At 45.0% G+C, this 17,800-nt stretch overlaps 1 protein-coding gene across 3 annotated transcripts in view; it reads right to left on the reverse strand.

The window, feature by feature from the left end:
* Positions 1–15,534: 15,534 nt before the first annotated feature.
* The window catches only part of PTH1R (parathyroid hormone 1 receptor), a 124,274-nt gene continuing 122,008 nt past the window's right edge, over positions 15,535–17,800 (reverse strand). For all 3 annotated transcript variants that reach the window (XM_009482576.2, XM_075705861.1, XM_075705862.1), the window contains 2 exons: positions 16,939–16,980; positions 15,535–15,897 (listed from right to left, as the gene is read on the reverse strand). In XM_009482576.2, the coding sequence (XP_009480851.1) occupies positions 15,535–15,897; positions 16,939–16,980 (405 nt within the window). The remainder of the gene's footprint in view (positions 15,898–16,938; positions 16,981–17,800) is intronic.

A 17,800-nucleotide genomic window follows, 5' to 3' on the forward strand; every position in this document is an offset into this window, starting at 1 on the left:
CAGAAACAGCAGCACCTTCCATTTGGGAAAGTAAGGTTTTACAATGGAGATACAGATCAGGGAAGTACAGACAGCATCAGTATCCAGATATGGCACTATGTAATGTTGGAAGCAGAAGAAAAAAAATCATTAAATAATGAAATACCAGCTGCTGTTTTATTAGTACAAAAAGTAACGTGCTGTTTATTTCTCCAAACACTCCCCTATGTAGAGCAGGCAGCTGTACAACCACCTTTGCCTGGTTCATTCAGGAGAGGGAGGATAAGGTCTGGGATTTTGTTAGGGAAGGGAACAAAGTGGAGCACGTGGTGAAGACCATCAGTGTGGAGGAGCGCATGGAAGACCTGCACCTGCCTCTCCCAGCACTAAAGCTGCAGGAGCAAAAGCATCGTTACGAAGGTGCACGTTGAAAACAAAAGGTAGTGGAATTTCAGACCATGCCTTGTCCAGCTGCACCTCTGGGAAGTAGGTCTAGAAAAACGAGGAGGGACAAACATAAAGAAAAACCCTTCCAAGGGCTACAAAACTCACTGATAGCCTTGAGCTCCAGCTACCAGGTGTACGTCCTGGGATTGCCTTCGCTTGCTTAGCCTCCAGGTATATCTGCCTCATTGCAACCTTCCTTGTGGCAGCAGAAGGGCTTTGGGGCAGGGAGACACCTCTTCCACGTTGCAAAACGGGATAAAGGTCCCCAGAGTGCATTCAGGAGCTGACCTTGTGCTGACCATAGCAAAACTAGGAGGGAAGTGTTTCAGCGAGACTTCACTTTACCATCTTTTACCATGATTACATTCACCGGAAAGGACCTTGCTTCATGCCTCAGACCTTTTCCACTTTAAATCTTCTCCCTCTTTTCCTGCACTATATCCTGGCTGGTAGCGTATCTCCCTACTAACTGTGGTTGTGATATGCCTGTGTAAATCAACCTCATCCCTTGGAGCTCAGCGACATTACGCTGATTTACTTGCGTGCAGGGTCTGGCCATGCTGTTGTGTGTGATTTAAACAAGATGTTCCTCAGACTTAGACATAAGTGAATAAATGATGCTTGACATTTTGGAGAAGCTCATGTTCACTAAAAACATTTCTTGTTCCAGCAGACTCACCCTGGTCGTTTATTTACTTAGTTCCTCTGCATGCTTTCTCCTGCTCCCTTCATCTCACCTCAGTACTGTAATGCTTCCAGGACTCTCATGTTCAGAGATTTTATTTCACATGTGAGTAAAATCTTTCTTGGTCCCACTGCAGGTTCCTTCGGGACTTTCTCTGCAGATATTGTCTTCTAACTGAACTCTCAGTGTATCTGCAATTACCCACTGTTAGGTAGGAACCAAGCCATGAGTTGTGTTTGCGTCTGGTCAGTGATATCTCTCCCACTTAGACATGGCTCCCTCTTTTCTATTTGGTACCTTGTGTGTTTTCAGCATCAGGGTTTCTTTCCTGTTTTGTGACCACAGTGCCTGATGGAAATTGTTGATATTCACTGCTGACCACTCAGGTCTAGACTACAAGGTCATGGCATGGGAGAGAGGCCAGAGGATTGGCTTGGGCTTGTCTTGTCTGGAGCTGTCGTGGGTAAAAAGTAATTCCTACAGTTGGGTAGGAACGATTTCCCTGCTACAGCCCAGCTCCTGGGCTCTCCCACAGTGAGGCATCTCATGTACCAGATGAACCTTTCGGATCGTGACCCCTAAAAGGGGCAGTTCAACCCATTGGTGATTTCATTGCTTAAGAGACTGCCTTTGTATCCAGAATGACGCCATGGTTCCTCCAAAAAGGCTAATTAGGGCTGGTCTGTTCAAGTTCTAGTGAGCTAAGGTGTCCTCCAGGAATGCTTATTCCTTCAGGAGAGAGGAAAGACTACAGCAATATTGGGGGAGACTTGGATAGAAACCTTGCAAAATCAGGCTTGAAATGTAAGGTTGGAAGGGACCCTCCATTTAATTCCTCCTCAAACTAGGAGGAACTGTGCATCAAATAGGAATGAGCAGCCTTTAAAAATCAGAATTACAGGTTCCTGTTTTATAATGGTGATTTTGCTGCTTTGCTATCTCCCAAGCAGGCCATAAAGCACATTCAACAAGTATTACATGAGCTATTTTGATGCTGGAACTGATAGATGTACTCCAGATAGACCCACGGAGTAGCCTAGTTGGCTCTCACCCTACTGCATAGGTGGCCGCAGTTTACCACTCAATGAAGCCCTCCTCCATCACCATGTGCTCACACAGAACAGCTTGAAACATGGTTTGCAATACACCTGCTGCTTCAGATAAATCATTGACCATTGTTGCATCTAGTGTTCCTCCTACAGAAAATTTATACAGTACTACATATAAAAAACAGCTGTTAGCACTTTGGCAGATATCAATCCTTCTCTTCTCCAAAGGGGTATTTCTTCCAAACAGACATAGTTCGGATTTAATTTCTTTTTCTTGCTCAAAGTTTGGCTGCTTACATGTCCTCTATTTTCCACGGGTAGATGAAGGTACTTCAGTGGAGCTAATATTACTTGTTAATCTTTGTGGCATTTAGTGGAGCACAGAGAAATGGAAAATTCTTTGCAAAGTTTTTGTTCTTCGAGAGAGAACTGAAGAGATTTGGATCTGCCAATTGCTCAGCCAGCAGCAGACTGAGACTTCTGTTTCTCATGGGGCAAAAATATGCATGTTTTTATGTCAGTCTGCATCTGGCTTATCTGTCTTTGATTCAGTATTACCACCTCCCTTTCCAGGTTCACCTAGGTTGCATCTAAGGGCATCTAGCTCTCATCTGCCCCTGGTTGGGTTGAACTGTTGGCTCAAAGTGCAGAAAAGAGTTGGACAGAAAGCATCTTAACAGTGCGACTTCTGGCAGCATGGGTGGGAGTGGAACGGCTAAGTACCTAGGGATACGCTTAGGTGCTAGCTGGGAGAGGGTTACATTTGTGGTTCAGCCCAACTCCAGGCAGAATGCACCCAGCCCTCCTTTGTTCTGCCATCTCATTGCACCGCAAGTCCACTGCAGGAAAACATCATACTGTGCCGGTCATCTTCCCTTCTGCTTCACAGGCAAGATGATTCTGCCTAATTAGACATCCCACATATGATCAACACAGGAGCTGCAAGCATGCCATGCTGCTCTTGCTTCACCTGTGTCCATAAATGGCCCAGCACAGTGAACCTGCTACCCAATCTACCTGAGAATGGGATGGTGCATAAAGCCACATTTCTCTGGTTGGTCATGCCTGGGAAGAAAGCAGCTGGGTGCTGTGGGACCAGCAATGCAGGGTGCATGCAGTTGGCATCAGCTGGTTTAATCCACCATTTGTAGAGCATAGAAGGGCCCCAGTCTCACATAGGACTGCGTGAAGCAAGAGTCGCCACTAATTTGGGCCTCGTGCATAACAAAAAATTGAGTGCTTAATTGTGGACTCTGAAACCATTTAGTTTTGGAATGGCTAAATGAGAGGGGAAAGGTTACAGGAGGAATGAGTTCCAAAGAGTGCTTGAAAATACTGAGCAGTCTAGGTAGTGGGGATGACATTCTGTAAAGGTCTCCACCAGTTGGGTTTTACTGTGATTATATTTCATACTCATGAGGACCAGCATTTGCTCATGCCCAGTTACAGCCTTCTCTCCCTGCGAGGGCAGTGCTCCAGGGAACCACCCTGCATTGTTTGTGCCATGCTGGATGAAGGCATCACATAGCTGTGAACGGAACGAGGCGCCCCTCATGACAGTGATACCGTGAGTATATCAGGTGGCATGAGAGCATCCTTCAAAATAGCCGCTGCAACCACATTAGAACAATAGAGCTAGAAGGCACCGTGCTTTGGGACAAGGAAAGAGAAAAAGGTGATTTGTCCAATTTGCCTTTTGCCACTGCTTTATTTTTGTTCTGCAATTTTCTACTGCTTTCTCCAGCTGATGTTTAAGGCCATCACCAGAGAGATGCCATGCACCCTTTTACTCCAGTGAAAGTTAATGCAAATGATGCAGGAAACACTCAATCTTAATGTGAGATGAGGGGAAGGCTCAGATTACTGAACTGCATCACCCAAGCAACTGTTATCCACATAGTTGGTCATTTACCAGCTTGTATTGGGTCTGAAATCATCCATGCTGTGCTTGGGAAGAATTGAGGCCAGGACACTTGGAGGTGGATGGGCTGCAGCGTGCTTTGTCCTGTTCCTCTCCATTCAGGTGAAAGACAGCCTGGCTAAAAGCAAAGATTTGGACTAATACCGGCCTATCTCTAGCAAGATCCAGAGTTCAGGTTAGAACCTGTGGGTGAAGTCTGCTTGTGTGTAAATAATGGGAATGGGATGGGAGTCAGACCTACTCCTGCATCACACCTAAGTGGCATTGTAGACATCCCCCTAGGACAAGGGTGAGGAGCTGTGTAAGGGTGAAAGCCTTCTGCAGTGTGGTTGTTCTCTCTCCTGGATGTTATCTGATGTTGATATTGAAGTCAGTGAATGGGATCAAGACACTCAATCTATACAGCAGCCCATCTCATTCTCAGCCAAGACCCGCAGAGCTCCATCTGGAGCAAGCGTTTGTGCAACTGCCTTTGGTCAGCAGTGTTCCCACTCCTTGCTGCTGGAACCTGAGTGTTTTCTGAAGTCAGGCCAATCACTCAAAGTTTATCCATTTAAAAGAGCAGAACATTTTTACTCCCTGTTTCCACCTGTAGTCATTGGCTGGCCTTCCTGAAAATACTGCTGGAATGTGACTGCTGCTGGAGTGGCAGTACACAGCCCACAGTGTATGTGATGTGCTAAATGTTGGGGCAAGGAGCGCTTTTGCCCAATTCTTCCTCCTGTGCAAAGCATGCTCTTGCATCAAAAGAAATGCCATGACTAAACTCTGGGGGTAAAAACCTTAAATTTCAGCTTCAGTAAATCATCTCTCTTATGTTGAATTAGCATGTCTCCAGAAGCTGCTGCCCAGTAGGAAGCATTGATAGGAGCTGACCAAGTTTGTTCCTACTGCTCCTGAAAACCACAAGCTTGAGCAGGTATTTAAGCCACCCAGCATGAGGGCTTCCCAAAGGTTTTCCAGAGACATAGCTCATTCCCATCTTTCTGTATCCTTAATGAACTGGAGGGGCTCATGGAGCTCCTTCCTCATGAACGCAGAGGAATACCTAGCCCATGTCCATCTAAGGGTCCCCCGAAGGATTTTTGAGGCTCTGAGTCCTATAGGCAGGAAAAGACATGGAAGAAATATTTCATGAGAATCAATAAAGGTTTCTTTTTATTTTAATTCCCTTTTACATACACCTGTGGTTTGTCATTTTCCGCTTGTTACTTTGGTCCATACAGAAAGCAGAAGTGGAGGAATGTAAACCAAATGCCTGCCTGACGACACACAAAAGGCAATGTCCCCATAACACACAGAAAGAAATCACAGTTTTGTCCTTTAGTTTTTCAGTTTCGTCCCTCTTCTGAAGTGAAACGAGGTCTTAAAAACCACTTCAGCGAAAGCGCTGATGTTGGAGTTTGAAGAACACACCCCAGCTCCTTTCCCTCCTGCTCAGACTAGAAAAAAGGAGCCAATACCTTGAAAACAGACTCCCCGGGCGGAGCCTGGCAGGCTGCTGGGAATGGCTAAGTCCTTTTTCTAATGCCCAGACCCCATCACTTCTAGTGACCACCACGGCTGGGTCACCCTGAAGTTGTGGAGACAAAGCAATGAGTTTTAGCAGCAGGTCTACCTCTTCATGCATGCCCCAGCTCATGCAGATGGCAAGAGATTGACACAGTGTTTCTGAACACGGGGACGGGCCGAGGGCATGGTTTTGGGTGACGGTGCTTGGCTATGCCTGTCCTTCCTCTTCTGCCACCAAGTGACTTTCCTCTCCCACTAGCTCTACCTCATGCAACCTGTCCTTTAAACCATTTCACCTCTAACAACAAATGGCTTCTGGTTCATCCTTCCCTGCAGCTCTCAAGGAAGAATGATTAATTCAGAGAAAAATAAAAAGGTAAAAGCTTGGCCTGGCAAGAAACACCCAGCTGTATATTTAGAAGGGCTCACGCCTGTCGCAATGCTCTGGTTTAAATAGGTTCTGCTTCTCTGGTGAAGTCATTGGTTTGTCTTCTGTTTTAGGTACCTGAGCTCCACCTGTTTGGAGAACACCCTTCATTTAAGCTTGCTTTAAGCAGTCTTTCAAGTGGATATTGTATCTCTATTTCAGCGGATGTAGGCCAAAGCATTTTGGAAACCCAGTGCACACTAATCCCATCTATCTCAAACATTTTAATCCCGTGCCTTTTTCTAGCCAAATATCTACCACATCCTAAATCCCCACATGTAGAAGCTGCTGCCAATACAAAAGCCTAATGTTGTCACTCGTGAAGCATTTCAGGAGAGAAGACTGCCACTCAGACCATCTTCTACCTCTCGAGGTCTGCTTTCCGGTCTGATAGTGCTATTGATCAAAAGCAAAAAGACACCTTGAAATATGGGTGGCAAGTAAGGTTTTGGGAACAGGAGGGGTAGTTTATTCGAATCATTACCCTTTTCCTCTTCAGAATCTATGGGTGAAACCCAGTCCATGGAAATCAACAGACGTTTTGGTGTTGATTTTCATGGGGTCAGGATTTCACCCCAAATTGATGCCAGCACATCTGTGTTGTTGCACACCACATCGCAAGCCCAGAATCATTAACCCTCAGTCTCAGGAAGATAATCAAATACCATCAAATTCCTTAGTTAATGTGCCAGGAAAACAACTGCGGTCACAGGGAGAAGTTACTCTGTGGGACCCAGGAGAAATGGGTCTGAATTCCAGGTTCTCATGTTGAGGTTGTTCTAATGTACCCCTTTTTTTCGGGTGAAAAAAGAAGGGAAAATTGCCAGTGAGGATGAAGAAGAAGAGAAAGTTGTACTGGCTTTGTTACACGCCCCCCATTTGCTCTCTCAAGACACCCCCTGTTTAGGAGAGAATGCAATTGTGCAATAGAGGCTACCTCTGTCAGATCTGTGCTGGATAGGGAGGTCTGCTTGAAAAGAAGCCAGATTTATAAGACTTCCTAATTACTTATGATCCTCTGGGTCAGCTTTTCCATAACTTTTTCTTCTGTTCCTGGCTCCTGCCAGGCTCTGAGCTGACTTCCAGCCCTGCCCTGCCTCACCGGAGTCTTGCAAATCCATTCTGAATCAGGACAAAGCTTCTTGCACTCTGTTCTTGCAAATGCTGCCTTTGGCCCCCTTATAAAGCAGCATCGCTGCCCATCAGTACCAAATGCCATCAAGAGACGCGGTCAGAGAGGAGATGGCCCCAGATGGGAGCAGTAATTACCACATGCCACAGATGCAAAGGCTGTTCAAGGGACAATTCTGCAAGCGTGCCCCAAAGCAGCACTAATGTACCAACCTAGAGAAGGATGCAGAAACCACGTGAGCAGATCAGAATATTAAACTTAAACAAGAATATTTAATAGCAGTGTACAAGCTCTAACCCTAAGCCCTCTGAAGACAGTGGAAAGACATTGTGTGAGCTTTGCAGGTCATACTGCGTGGCTCAGGATCTTCTGTGAGCAAAACCTAAGCGAGTTCAGTTGGAGGATGAAATGCTGTGCCAAGGTTTGCAAACCTTTCCCTGGTCCGTGGGAAAGGTTTCAGAGGAACCTTATTTAATATTTCTTTTAATGCTCCCCTGTGACATTCTTTTCCCCACTTGCCTCCCAAGTCCTGGCAAAATGTCGATATTATCTTGACCTTTATATGCTGCAGGGTTAGCTTAAACCTGGAAGACAGTGTGAAAACTAGGAGGATCTGAGTTCACATGCAAGTAGGATAGAAAAGAAAAGAAAAAAGGGGCTAAGATAAATCCCTACCAATTGAAACAGCCGAGTGTGGCTAAGTGACCACAGTGTATGGCAGTGGGGAGAACAGGCTAGGAAAAAGACAAGAACAGATAAAACAAGATTGTTTTATGTGACAGCTGATGCCTTGGGTGTCCTTTTATTTAATCCCAAACAGCAAGCCTGGTCTCTAATTCTCAGCAGAGTATTTCTGTAGCTAGAGTTGGAAGCTTTATTTTAATTCCATTATGCAAATTGTACATGAGTCCTGAACTGTGGTCTAGATTCAGATCTGTTTTGCCTTGGCATTAGACCGAGTTAACTCAATTAACTTCAGTGGAGTAGCTCCTGCCTTCTGCCAACGAATACAAAATCAACATCAGGTCTGTTTCTAACTGTCCTGCCCTAGAGACTGGCTTTGAATGACTGTCCGCTCATTACAGCTATTCTGTCCACCACAGAGAACTCTCTCTGCTTGGGAGAAGCCAGAAAGCCAGACACTGCACAGACCCCATCAGAGCACTCAACAGAACCTGATGAAATAAACAAAGGATAAGTTATAATTACTGTTTTATTGTTTATAATTCTTCTTAAGCGTGGCGTAAAGACAGCGAGTCTTTTTCTTGCTCTCTGTGCCCTTTTCTTATAAATTCACCAAGAACGAAAGACTATTTTGACAAGAGCGACCTTCCGCCTCTCCCAGGGCACCTGTGCTCTGAAGCCGGTATGATGGGTGTGCTGAGACCAGGGCACTGTGCAGCTGATCTGAGCAAATCATGTTCCCATCCCAGTGCTCTGGATTGGTTTTGAAACTGAGAGTTGAGATTGGCTTCTAGCCCTAACCCCTCCACTCCCCGCCCCCGAATTTGCATCCACTTAAAATGGAAAATTAAATGCTTAACCAAGTTCTTTAAAGAAGTTTTTGCGGGTTGTTTTGTAGGCCCACTTTGGAAAAAAGAAGTTAAGTGTAGAGAAGGACTCCAACCAATCTGAATTTGGGATCGATATAGAAAGTAGGGGTGTCTACCCCGCTGGTGCCCTTTTTGTGGGCTTCTCTACCTGCTAGGGACAAGCAGCCTCAAAGATCTAAAATGGTTGATGGTTCACCATCAGCCTAATGCTACAGGTGAAGTAGGTACATGGGAGTCTGCTAGCACTGCCAAAAGATCACATCCCAGCTTCAACTGCTGGACTCTTAGTAGAAGATACCTGCTCTAAAATCTCCAAAGCCTTCTACAGACCAAAGAGCAGCCAGTGAAGATGTCTATTAGCACTGAGCAAAGAAACACCCTGATTAGGAGACCCTTTGCCTATTACAAGGTTTGATATATAGACAGCAAATTATTTTGGGGTTAACCACTAAATGAAGCACATTAGAAATATTTCTGTTTCAGCACAAGATTGCTTGATGTCTCTCAGCTTTAAATGACCAGTACCTGCTCATAGTCAAAGGTGGGTTCTGAATCGCATGTCCATGCATCTCTCTCCTTCCCAACTCATTCACAATAGCCCGTAGATTTCCTACAGAGAGGCCAAGGAGGACATGGAAACAACAAGACCAGACTTCTGGCTCAAACTTTCTGGCCAACTGAGCATTATTGGGGAAGAAAAAAAAAAAAGAAATGCCAACATGCATTTTTTGTTCTTCATATCCCTTTTGTCTTTTTCCTAAATGAAAGCAAATTCAATCTGCATTTCCCAGGCTATTTTTTTTTTTTAATCAAAGTGGTGGAGTTATGTTTTAATATTGTTCAGTTAATTATGTGTCTTTACAACACCTCACCTCTGCTTTCTTTTGCTTTCCCACCATTAGCTAAGAGCTAATCTTGAGTTTTGATTTTATGAGAGGCCACAAAAATAGTTTGGGTGGAACAGGATAAGCCAAATAATTTTTGTACAGATGGCAGGATTTGCTGCCTCAAAACAAAATGTTCCTTTGGGCCAACAGTATTTGCTGTCCGGCAGGTTCAATGTTTCACTTCCATGGGCAAAAACAGGAGAACTGCCTTCCAATTAATGTCTGCAGAGATGGACATGCTCTTTATTTTACTTACACAATTTATGAACTATTATGTTTTCCAGGCAAATCCAGACAGCCATGGTCAATCATGATGGAAATTTATTTATAGGGTCTTTCACAAACTCATTTCCTTTGCAATTTAATATTTTTCTCATTTCAAGACACCCTGGAGGAACGGGATATAAAATCTACTCTGTCTGGAGAATCACGCTGGATGCTTGAAAAGCTCTGTAGCTGGCCAGAGATATCATCTATGTCCTCTGTTTATTCTGCAGAATGTGGCAGCCCATCAGCAATAGCAGTAAAAATAATAATAACAAAAAAACCAAACAGCAAACCTGTTCCAGCATGAAGCTCGTTGAAAAAAGCTGACTTTCCTAGACCTGCCTGAGGGTGCAACATGATCTCTTCCCTAGCAGGTGCTGTCAGCGGGGAGGTGGCATGGTGAAGACCTACCTTAACCTGCCCACGGCCTTATAACAAAGCTTCCTCACCTGCTGGACGGTTTACAACTTGCAGCCATCAGTGCAATGCCAGTTTGTGACATAGGATACACAGTTGAGGAGCTGTTACTCCCAAGTTTGGAAAACACTGCCCCAGATCTTTCTTTTTTTTTTTTTTTTGTTTTCTTTTGCTTCCTGTTACAGCTAAAATGTCATAAAAATCAGATAAGGCCAGAAAGAGGATGTGAACCACGTTACTGCTGCAGAACTTTCCATGACACGGCACAGACTGGTTTTCACTAAACTCACGGGCACCAACAGGTGGAAAAAAGCACATACACCAATAAGAAGCAACGTTGCACATTAAAAGACTTCACAGGTTCATACAACCTCTCCCTTAAAGGTCAACTCTTAAAGTGCTTTCTCTCATTTCATGCAGTCCTATTTCTGGTGAAAGAGTCATTGACCATAGTGAGAGATTCAGATGAGTTAAGGGCTATACTGATCGCTCTCATCGTCAGTAATTCTGCTTGAAGCTTTCTAGGTGGAAAGTGTGCAGCCAGTGAAAAAGCAACAGAACCCAACCTGTAAGTGAGGTTTCTTAACTTTCTGAAACATCAGAATCTGAAATTTAAAAACTTTTAAGCCAGCCATTGAGTTTGTCAAAACAATAAACAGGAATAAAAATTCGAGATCTTCCCTCTTAATGTATTTTCACAGTTTAAAAAATGGAAAATTCTTATCAGCACTGTGGATGTTCTATGATTTTCAGCCAGTTGCCCATAAACAGATAAACGAAGCCAATCCCTGGCTGAAGAGTTTAATTTTGGGACTTCTTTGTGAACTGATTTGGCTCTAATATGTATCAGACAAGAGGAAGCAGAGTTGAGGAATGGTGAGGAGCAGGACAAGACATGATCTCATCTGAACCAAGACCAAGCAGTATGTAGAAGGTGTAAAAACACTCGTCTGCACATACCCAGGCAAAGCAGAAATGACAAGGCTGCTGCCAAAAGTCATCCTTAAGAAACACAAGGCTGAGAAACACTTAACAGCTCTGTGTCCATCCAGAAAAGAGGTAGATCAAGTAGGAAGGACTCATGAGGAAACGTAGACTGCGTTGCTGTGGATGGGAATAGAAGAGGTGCTGGGCTGGTACCATGAGATGAACCTGCCAGGGGGTGAGATTCCCTGCCCAAGACCAGCACCTCTGTGGCACTGGAAAAGAGGACACCCATCCAAAAGGTGGGCAAGGAGATTCCTCCCCATGTGAGCCAGTCAGCTGGGATATTGCAGTACGCAGCTTGGCCTGTGCCAGCCCAGCAGGCTTAGAGAAGTGAGGTGGTCTATAGGACTCCGAATGTTGCCAGCTGCTTTGCAGGATGGGAGGAAAAGAGGCACAAAGCTGACACCATGGAGGAAGAAAAACTGGAAAAATACAGGTAATTGGCTCCTTTGGACCTTTGTCTCCTGCTAGAAGTGCACTTGAGAAAGTCTCTTTGCCTGTGTGCCTTCTGCACACCAACTCCAAAGCAATCTTCTCTCTCTGCTCCACCATCCCATGTTGGACCTGAAGCAGGATGGGCACAAAGCCTGTCCTGCCTGCAGGGTTTGCAGTGGTCACTAGATGAATCACAGACAAATGCACCCTCACCTCACCACTTTTCTGTTTTCTGTGGCCTTTGGGGCTGTGTCTGCACAAATCAGACAGGAGAGGAACTGTCACCCCAGGTGGGCTCCCCCTTTGGATGGGGATGAACTACTCTTGAGAAATGTCCACATCTCCTGGTGACAGAGAAAGCAAAGGTGACCCCGCTCTGAAGCTAGAGGCTTTGGCTGAGCACCAACAGGACCATTCTGCTTGCCCTTCCAGGGCAAATTGCAACTGCAAATTGTGGTTCCTTCACTGTTTCTAGACATCACAGGTCTGATCCCTTCTTTACTAAAATCAGTAGAGGATGTCTTTGGAACTCTAGCTGATAGATCGTGGCCAATACACTCAATCAAGAGTTTGTGATCAGCCCAGGAACGATAGGAACAGGCTTTGACAAACATACGGTCTGCTGTGCCTTAGTGGTAGAGTTATTCCCTTGTTCATGCACATGAACAGCCAGAAAAAAAAAAAAATCCATTATGTATGATTTGTAATTGAAAGGATTAAGAAAAGATTTCTTCCCCTGTACATCCCTCGTGCATGTAATTTTTATCTATGTTTAACAACAGGTTTTAGACGTTTATTCTAAATAATCCAGTGATGATGAGGGCTGCATTTTATGAGGGGTGTTGTATCTGTTTACAAATAATTTTATGGCTTTTGCTAATTCCTTGAACTTCGCTAAGTGATTGTCAAACATGTTATTAATCTTGAGTTCTCAGTAATAAACACAAGAAAATAGTGAGTCACTGGTGGGGTTTTTTTTTGGTCTGTTTTTTGCTTTGTTCCAGCAGTGAAATGATACTAAGACATTTCATTGAGTGAGAAAATCAGGAGGGCCATTGCATCTACTTGGCAGGATTTAAGTATAATGCACTTCTGGAAGGGTGGAAAGCCAGAGCCAGCACATCCAGTGTTCTTCTCTCTCATCAGTGGTTCAGCCACATGGGACGCTAAATAATGCAGCTGTACACATTCTGACAGCTGACTGCTAATAACTTCTGCCCCCTTTGATTGCCTCCAGAAGCCATACCAGCATCTGTGAGGAGAAGGCAAGCAGTGAATGTAGCTGAGCTGACCCAGATTTCTGCAGAGCTGGATAGCTCTCCATGCCAAACTTTCCCTAGAGTTGACTTCTCTTGCAAGACTATTTAACTTCTCTGTAATACTATTGTAAGTATTGTTACATGAATAACAGCCATGACAACAATAAGAGAGCATGAAAAAAGGTTATTCTTTGAAAACCTGACATTTCAATAGCTGCCATTTGGCGGTAAATGGTTATGATGAGTTTTGCCTTATTCTAATGACACAAAACTAAAAAAAAGAACAACACAAATAAATACTGGCTTTTAAAGACCTGCTTGTGTGTGTCTGCAACTGGTGCTTCAGTGCCTGACAGAGGACTGCCTCTCAGCCACCATGTCCCCTACCAGGTCTGAGTCCAAACCTCAGAGATGTCCAGGGGACGAGGTTTTTCCCTTGACGTCGCTGGGCTTTGGATCAGGTCCTAACCTGAGAGGTTGTTTAAAGAAGTTGTGGGACAGAGAGTCAAGATTTCAACTGCTCTTCCTGACATCCTTCAGAGTTCTGGGGAAGTTAGTCCTTAATTTGCCCTCAGAAGACCATCTGATTACAGCGACTGGATTCATCTCAGAAGTGCTGGTTGATGGGACCCAGCAGCTGTATCTAAAGGATCAGGATAGAGAGCAGATTATCCCATTGGCCCCATCTGCATCCTAAAGGACTTCTGCAAACTTGCCCAATACCTCTTTCCTATTCCATTTGAGTAAGAGCCAGGTGAGGTCTAAATGCTTCAGGTACTAGAAACTTGCCAAGAAGAAAAAACAGAAATAAGAAAAAAAAAAAAAAAAAAAAAAAAGCACCATGAGGAGCTGACTCCTAGACTGCAGCAAGGGAATAGTGATGTTATGACAGGGGCTGAAGAGAGAGTCCAGGCTGGCTCAGCCAGAGTCCTTTCTCTCTGGAAACATGTGCTGCAATAGGAAGTTTGGTCACTGTTCCTAATTTCCCACTTCTAGGCAATTCTGCTTCATGCTTGGAAACTGGCAGAGACCCTTTGCTGGATGCTCAGCTGGTGTGAAAGACCCCAGCACAGCGTGCTGTTGGCCAACAAGGATGGTACCTCTTTGTCGCTGCTGAAGATGTGAGGTGTGTCAGAAAATGACCTTTTGCTACACCTTGAAAAAACCACCCGCAAGGGGAACTCTGCACAGTGACAAAAACCTCCCTGGTCTCTCTCTCTCCTGTAGGAAGGAGGCATTTCCTTGTACTCTTCTCTTCAGGGGCAACGCAATACCATTTCCTCATCTGAGAACCTCTAGGCAAACTCAATGACTTTGGTTGAAGTTACGCTTACTTACGCCAGCTAAGAGTCTGAGCCAGTGTGCATATATGTGTGTGTGACCAAACCACAAAGAATAGGAAAATTCAGAAGATGTTCAGAAGGAGACCATCTGCAAGCCATCCCTGTGCTTTTATCCAGCAAATTTTGCCTTTGGATCTCATGAAGGTAGGTTTGTCTGGCTGCATCCAGCAGCTTGTGCTTCTGGGTGATACAGGCAGACTGTTGATGGAGTCTTTCTCCTCATGTGAGTGACAAGCAGGAAATTCAGAGAGGAGAATGAGAAGCAATTTAAAGGTTTAAAAAAATGACTGAAGTCTGTTTCCACGAGCGTCCACAAAAAGGGAGGGCTGAGTTATCTACCCTCTGAACCGATTTTAGCCACACACGCACAGGCACACATACCCAAGATCTGCAAATCCCCCCTGCCCTGTCTCAACCCACTTGGTGGGCCCCTCTCCACTGCTGCATTTGGAAGAACAAAAATATCACACATTCTGATAACCACATTTTCCATCCTAAAATTGCACTGGTTTCTGGCTTGCTACTGGGACTCAGGTCAGGGAAAGGAGAACAGAGTTTTCTGCCTGCATCCAGCAACCGTGAGCCGTTAACCCTGCCCACTCCAGAGGAGCATTTTGCCAAGGAGTGAGATTGCCCAAGGGAAGAACATGCGACCGGTTGTACCGAGCTGTCCGCGTTGAGTGCTTGTCTGCAAGACCGGGCAGCTATGACCCCCAAGGGGTCTTGATCGGTGTTGTGTGTGTTACCAGGCAGACTTGTCAAGGAAAGAGCAAACCAAAGTGAAGACGCTGATGCCCAGGGTGGCTTGTACCCTCGCGAGAAGATGGCACTGTACACTCCCCGCAAAACTCTTGCTTTACTGGGTGAGACTTCCATCCTCCTTGGATGCCCACACTCTCCAAGAGGTCCAAGGACCACGTGCTGCTTTGCAACCCTCCCTCGCAAACTCTCAGTATCTCTGTTGTTCAGCAGGTAGCAAGGCCCGCGGGTCTGGATAGCCCTGCCTCCGTTAACACCAGGGAGACTTAGATCACTGAGTATATGTATGTGATCGACAGCTGGCCACACTGGTGGCTCACTTTTTTTTCCCATATAACTTAACCTCTCGTTCCACAGGACAGAGAAACTGTATGGAAACCCTTGGCATCCGATGCGTGGCCTGATATTCTTTTGCTCACTAAATGCTCTCCAGGAACCTTCTTCATCCTTTTGCTTCTTTTTTCGCCTCCTCTGTTTACATCACTGTCTCTCTTTCTTCTTCAACAAGTACTGTGGGTTTCTCTCCATCGTAAAGCCCAGAGCCATTCAGGTACTCCTCATCTTTGTTGTACTGCTCTGGTCCAGAAGAAGGCATGGAGTTTTCAGAAATGGACCCATTTTTTACATAACCTGGCAAATTCCTGTGTCCATTGAGGGTCCCTGGTATAAGTCTTGTATTGAGATGGAGGGCAAGTGCCCCTCTTGTGGCTACATTTGTGATGCTGGTGTGGGAAACCATTGGTCCATAACTGTAGGTTGTGCTCCCACTTCGTGCTTTCCTTTTAAAGTCAAGTGCTAATGTCCACCTGCTCCATGACTTCTTTATTTCTGCTTGGACCTGGGAGACAAGGGGGGAAAAAAAGCATGAGTGGGAGGAGAGAGGGGCAGAGAGTCATCAGCATGAGGTAGTATCCACAGACAGGATGGGTGAGGAACTCTCTGGAGTGTGAAATTTGAGGAAACTGTGAATTCACATTCAGTCTGCCATTTCCAAATGAAATACTTGACGTTGGGAAGCCTGAATGCTTGAAAACGCCTAACTGAAAATATGGGTTAACTCTCTCCCAGGGTTAAGGGAGACCAAGCAGCACACCCAGTCGTGAGTCATCTCAATGTACTGTGAGCATCAAGTATAAGTGAGATGAACCACCTTCGGAGGTGCCTGAGTCTCTAGAAATTTCCTCTAGAAAGGAGTTAGCTAAATACTTTAGACTGAGTCTCCTACTTTTAGATGGCTAAAGTTAGGATGAGATCAATTCCTGTTATGATGTGGATTTAATCTTGGTTTTATGCTGTAGAACATAAGCAGCATACTTGTAGTTGCATTTTCCCTTAAAGTCCATAAACTTAGGCCAAACGAGCCTTATGCTGGACCATGAAAGTAGCTCTGTTCTTTCTTGGTGTGCATCCACTGACCATCTAGTTTCTTAGTTTTCAGCTATAAAGGGAATTAATGGAAACAAAGACAGTAAAGCTTATCACTCTGGAAATAGAAGAAAAGGTTCAAAAAAGTCTGGACAATAAAAAGAGCTTGCTGGTTAGGCAGCTACTCTATCAATCCACTTTCTTCCTGCCACAGATCTGAAATTAAGCAGCACTAAACAGCCCTTGTGCTGGGGAAAGAAAAACAACACTTTTTTTTTTCCCCATTAGCTACTCCCAGTAGCTCATTTATTGGTGACATATTGACCTGGATATCTTACATGACCAAAACTGAGGGTATGAACTTTCTGTGTGGACTGACAGATCTTTCACTGAGTGCAAAACAGGGTCGCGTCTCAAGAATAAGTGAGGATATGCTGATGTGCAACTACTTTGCCGTCTGTGTGCGGAACTAACCTAACAAAGGAGGGAAATAATTAAGAAGCTAGTGACTTACCTCTCCATTGCAAAAACAGTATATGATGGCAACAAAAAATCCCTAGAAGGAAGAAGAAACCTCATATTAATGTTACTTTCGCTACATGTGAATATCTCGTTCCTGATGGTGCCGCCCAGTGTCCCCGTGTTCCTCTGAAATCAATGACATTCATAATGTGCGTAAGAAAGCTTGCACGGTTCAGTAGCGTATGAGAGACAGATAAACACAGCCATTTCCCTGCAGATTATTGACAAAGTAAGTAGACTATATAAGCCCTCTGGGTCATGGTTTAGCTAACAGGTTTATTTGCACCCCCAGGTCTTTTGCAAGGTTCTGAGATGGTGCCTGGGAAGGTGGTGGGGTCTCCCTCGCTGGAGGTGCTTATGTACATATTGGATAAACATTTCCAGTGTTTTACATGTAGTTGATCCTGCTGCAGGACAGGAGGGTGGAAGAGAAACCTGATGGGACTTTTCCAGCTCTGGCTGCAAGTGGAGCAGCCCGTGTGTGGAGCAGAACTGGCTGAGTGAGTGGGATCAGCAAAAGAATTCAGATGTGAGCAAACAGTCCACATCTTTCTGTTGCTCAATAGTTTAACCAGGTCTTGCTGAGGTCACCGACTATTTTATCCCACCTGCACCCAACAGGAATTGTGGAAGCATGCGAATGCAAGCTTGGTCCCCGCCTCCCTTATAATTTCTCTAAACTGTTGTCTGGCCAGACCCACTGCCCACCTTTCACCATCCACGCTGGTCAACCATGATGATAGGTAGTAGTGTGTGAGCCAAAAGTTACTCTCAGGGAAGCGTGTGCAGTGACTACCAAACGCTGCTCTGCTTGTAGAGAGTTGCACATTCTTGCTGCTGTGTCTTATATAGGA

This window comes from Pelecanus crispus, chromosome 2, assembly GCF_030463565.1.
Source record: "Pelecanus crispus isolate bPelCri1 chromosome 2, bPelCri1.pri, whole genome shotgun sequence".
NCBI lineage: Eukaryota > Metazoa > Chordata > Aves > Pelecaniformes > Pelecanidae > Pelecanus > Pelecanus crispus.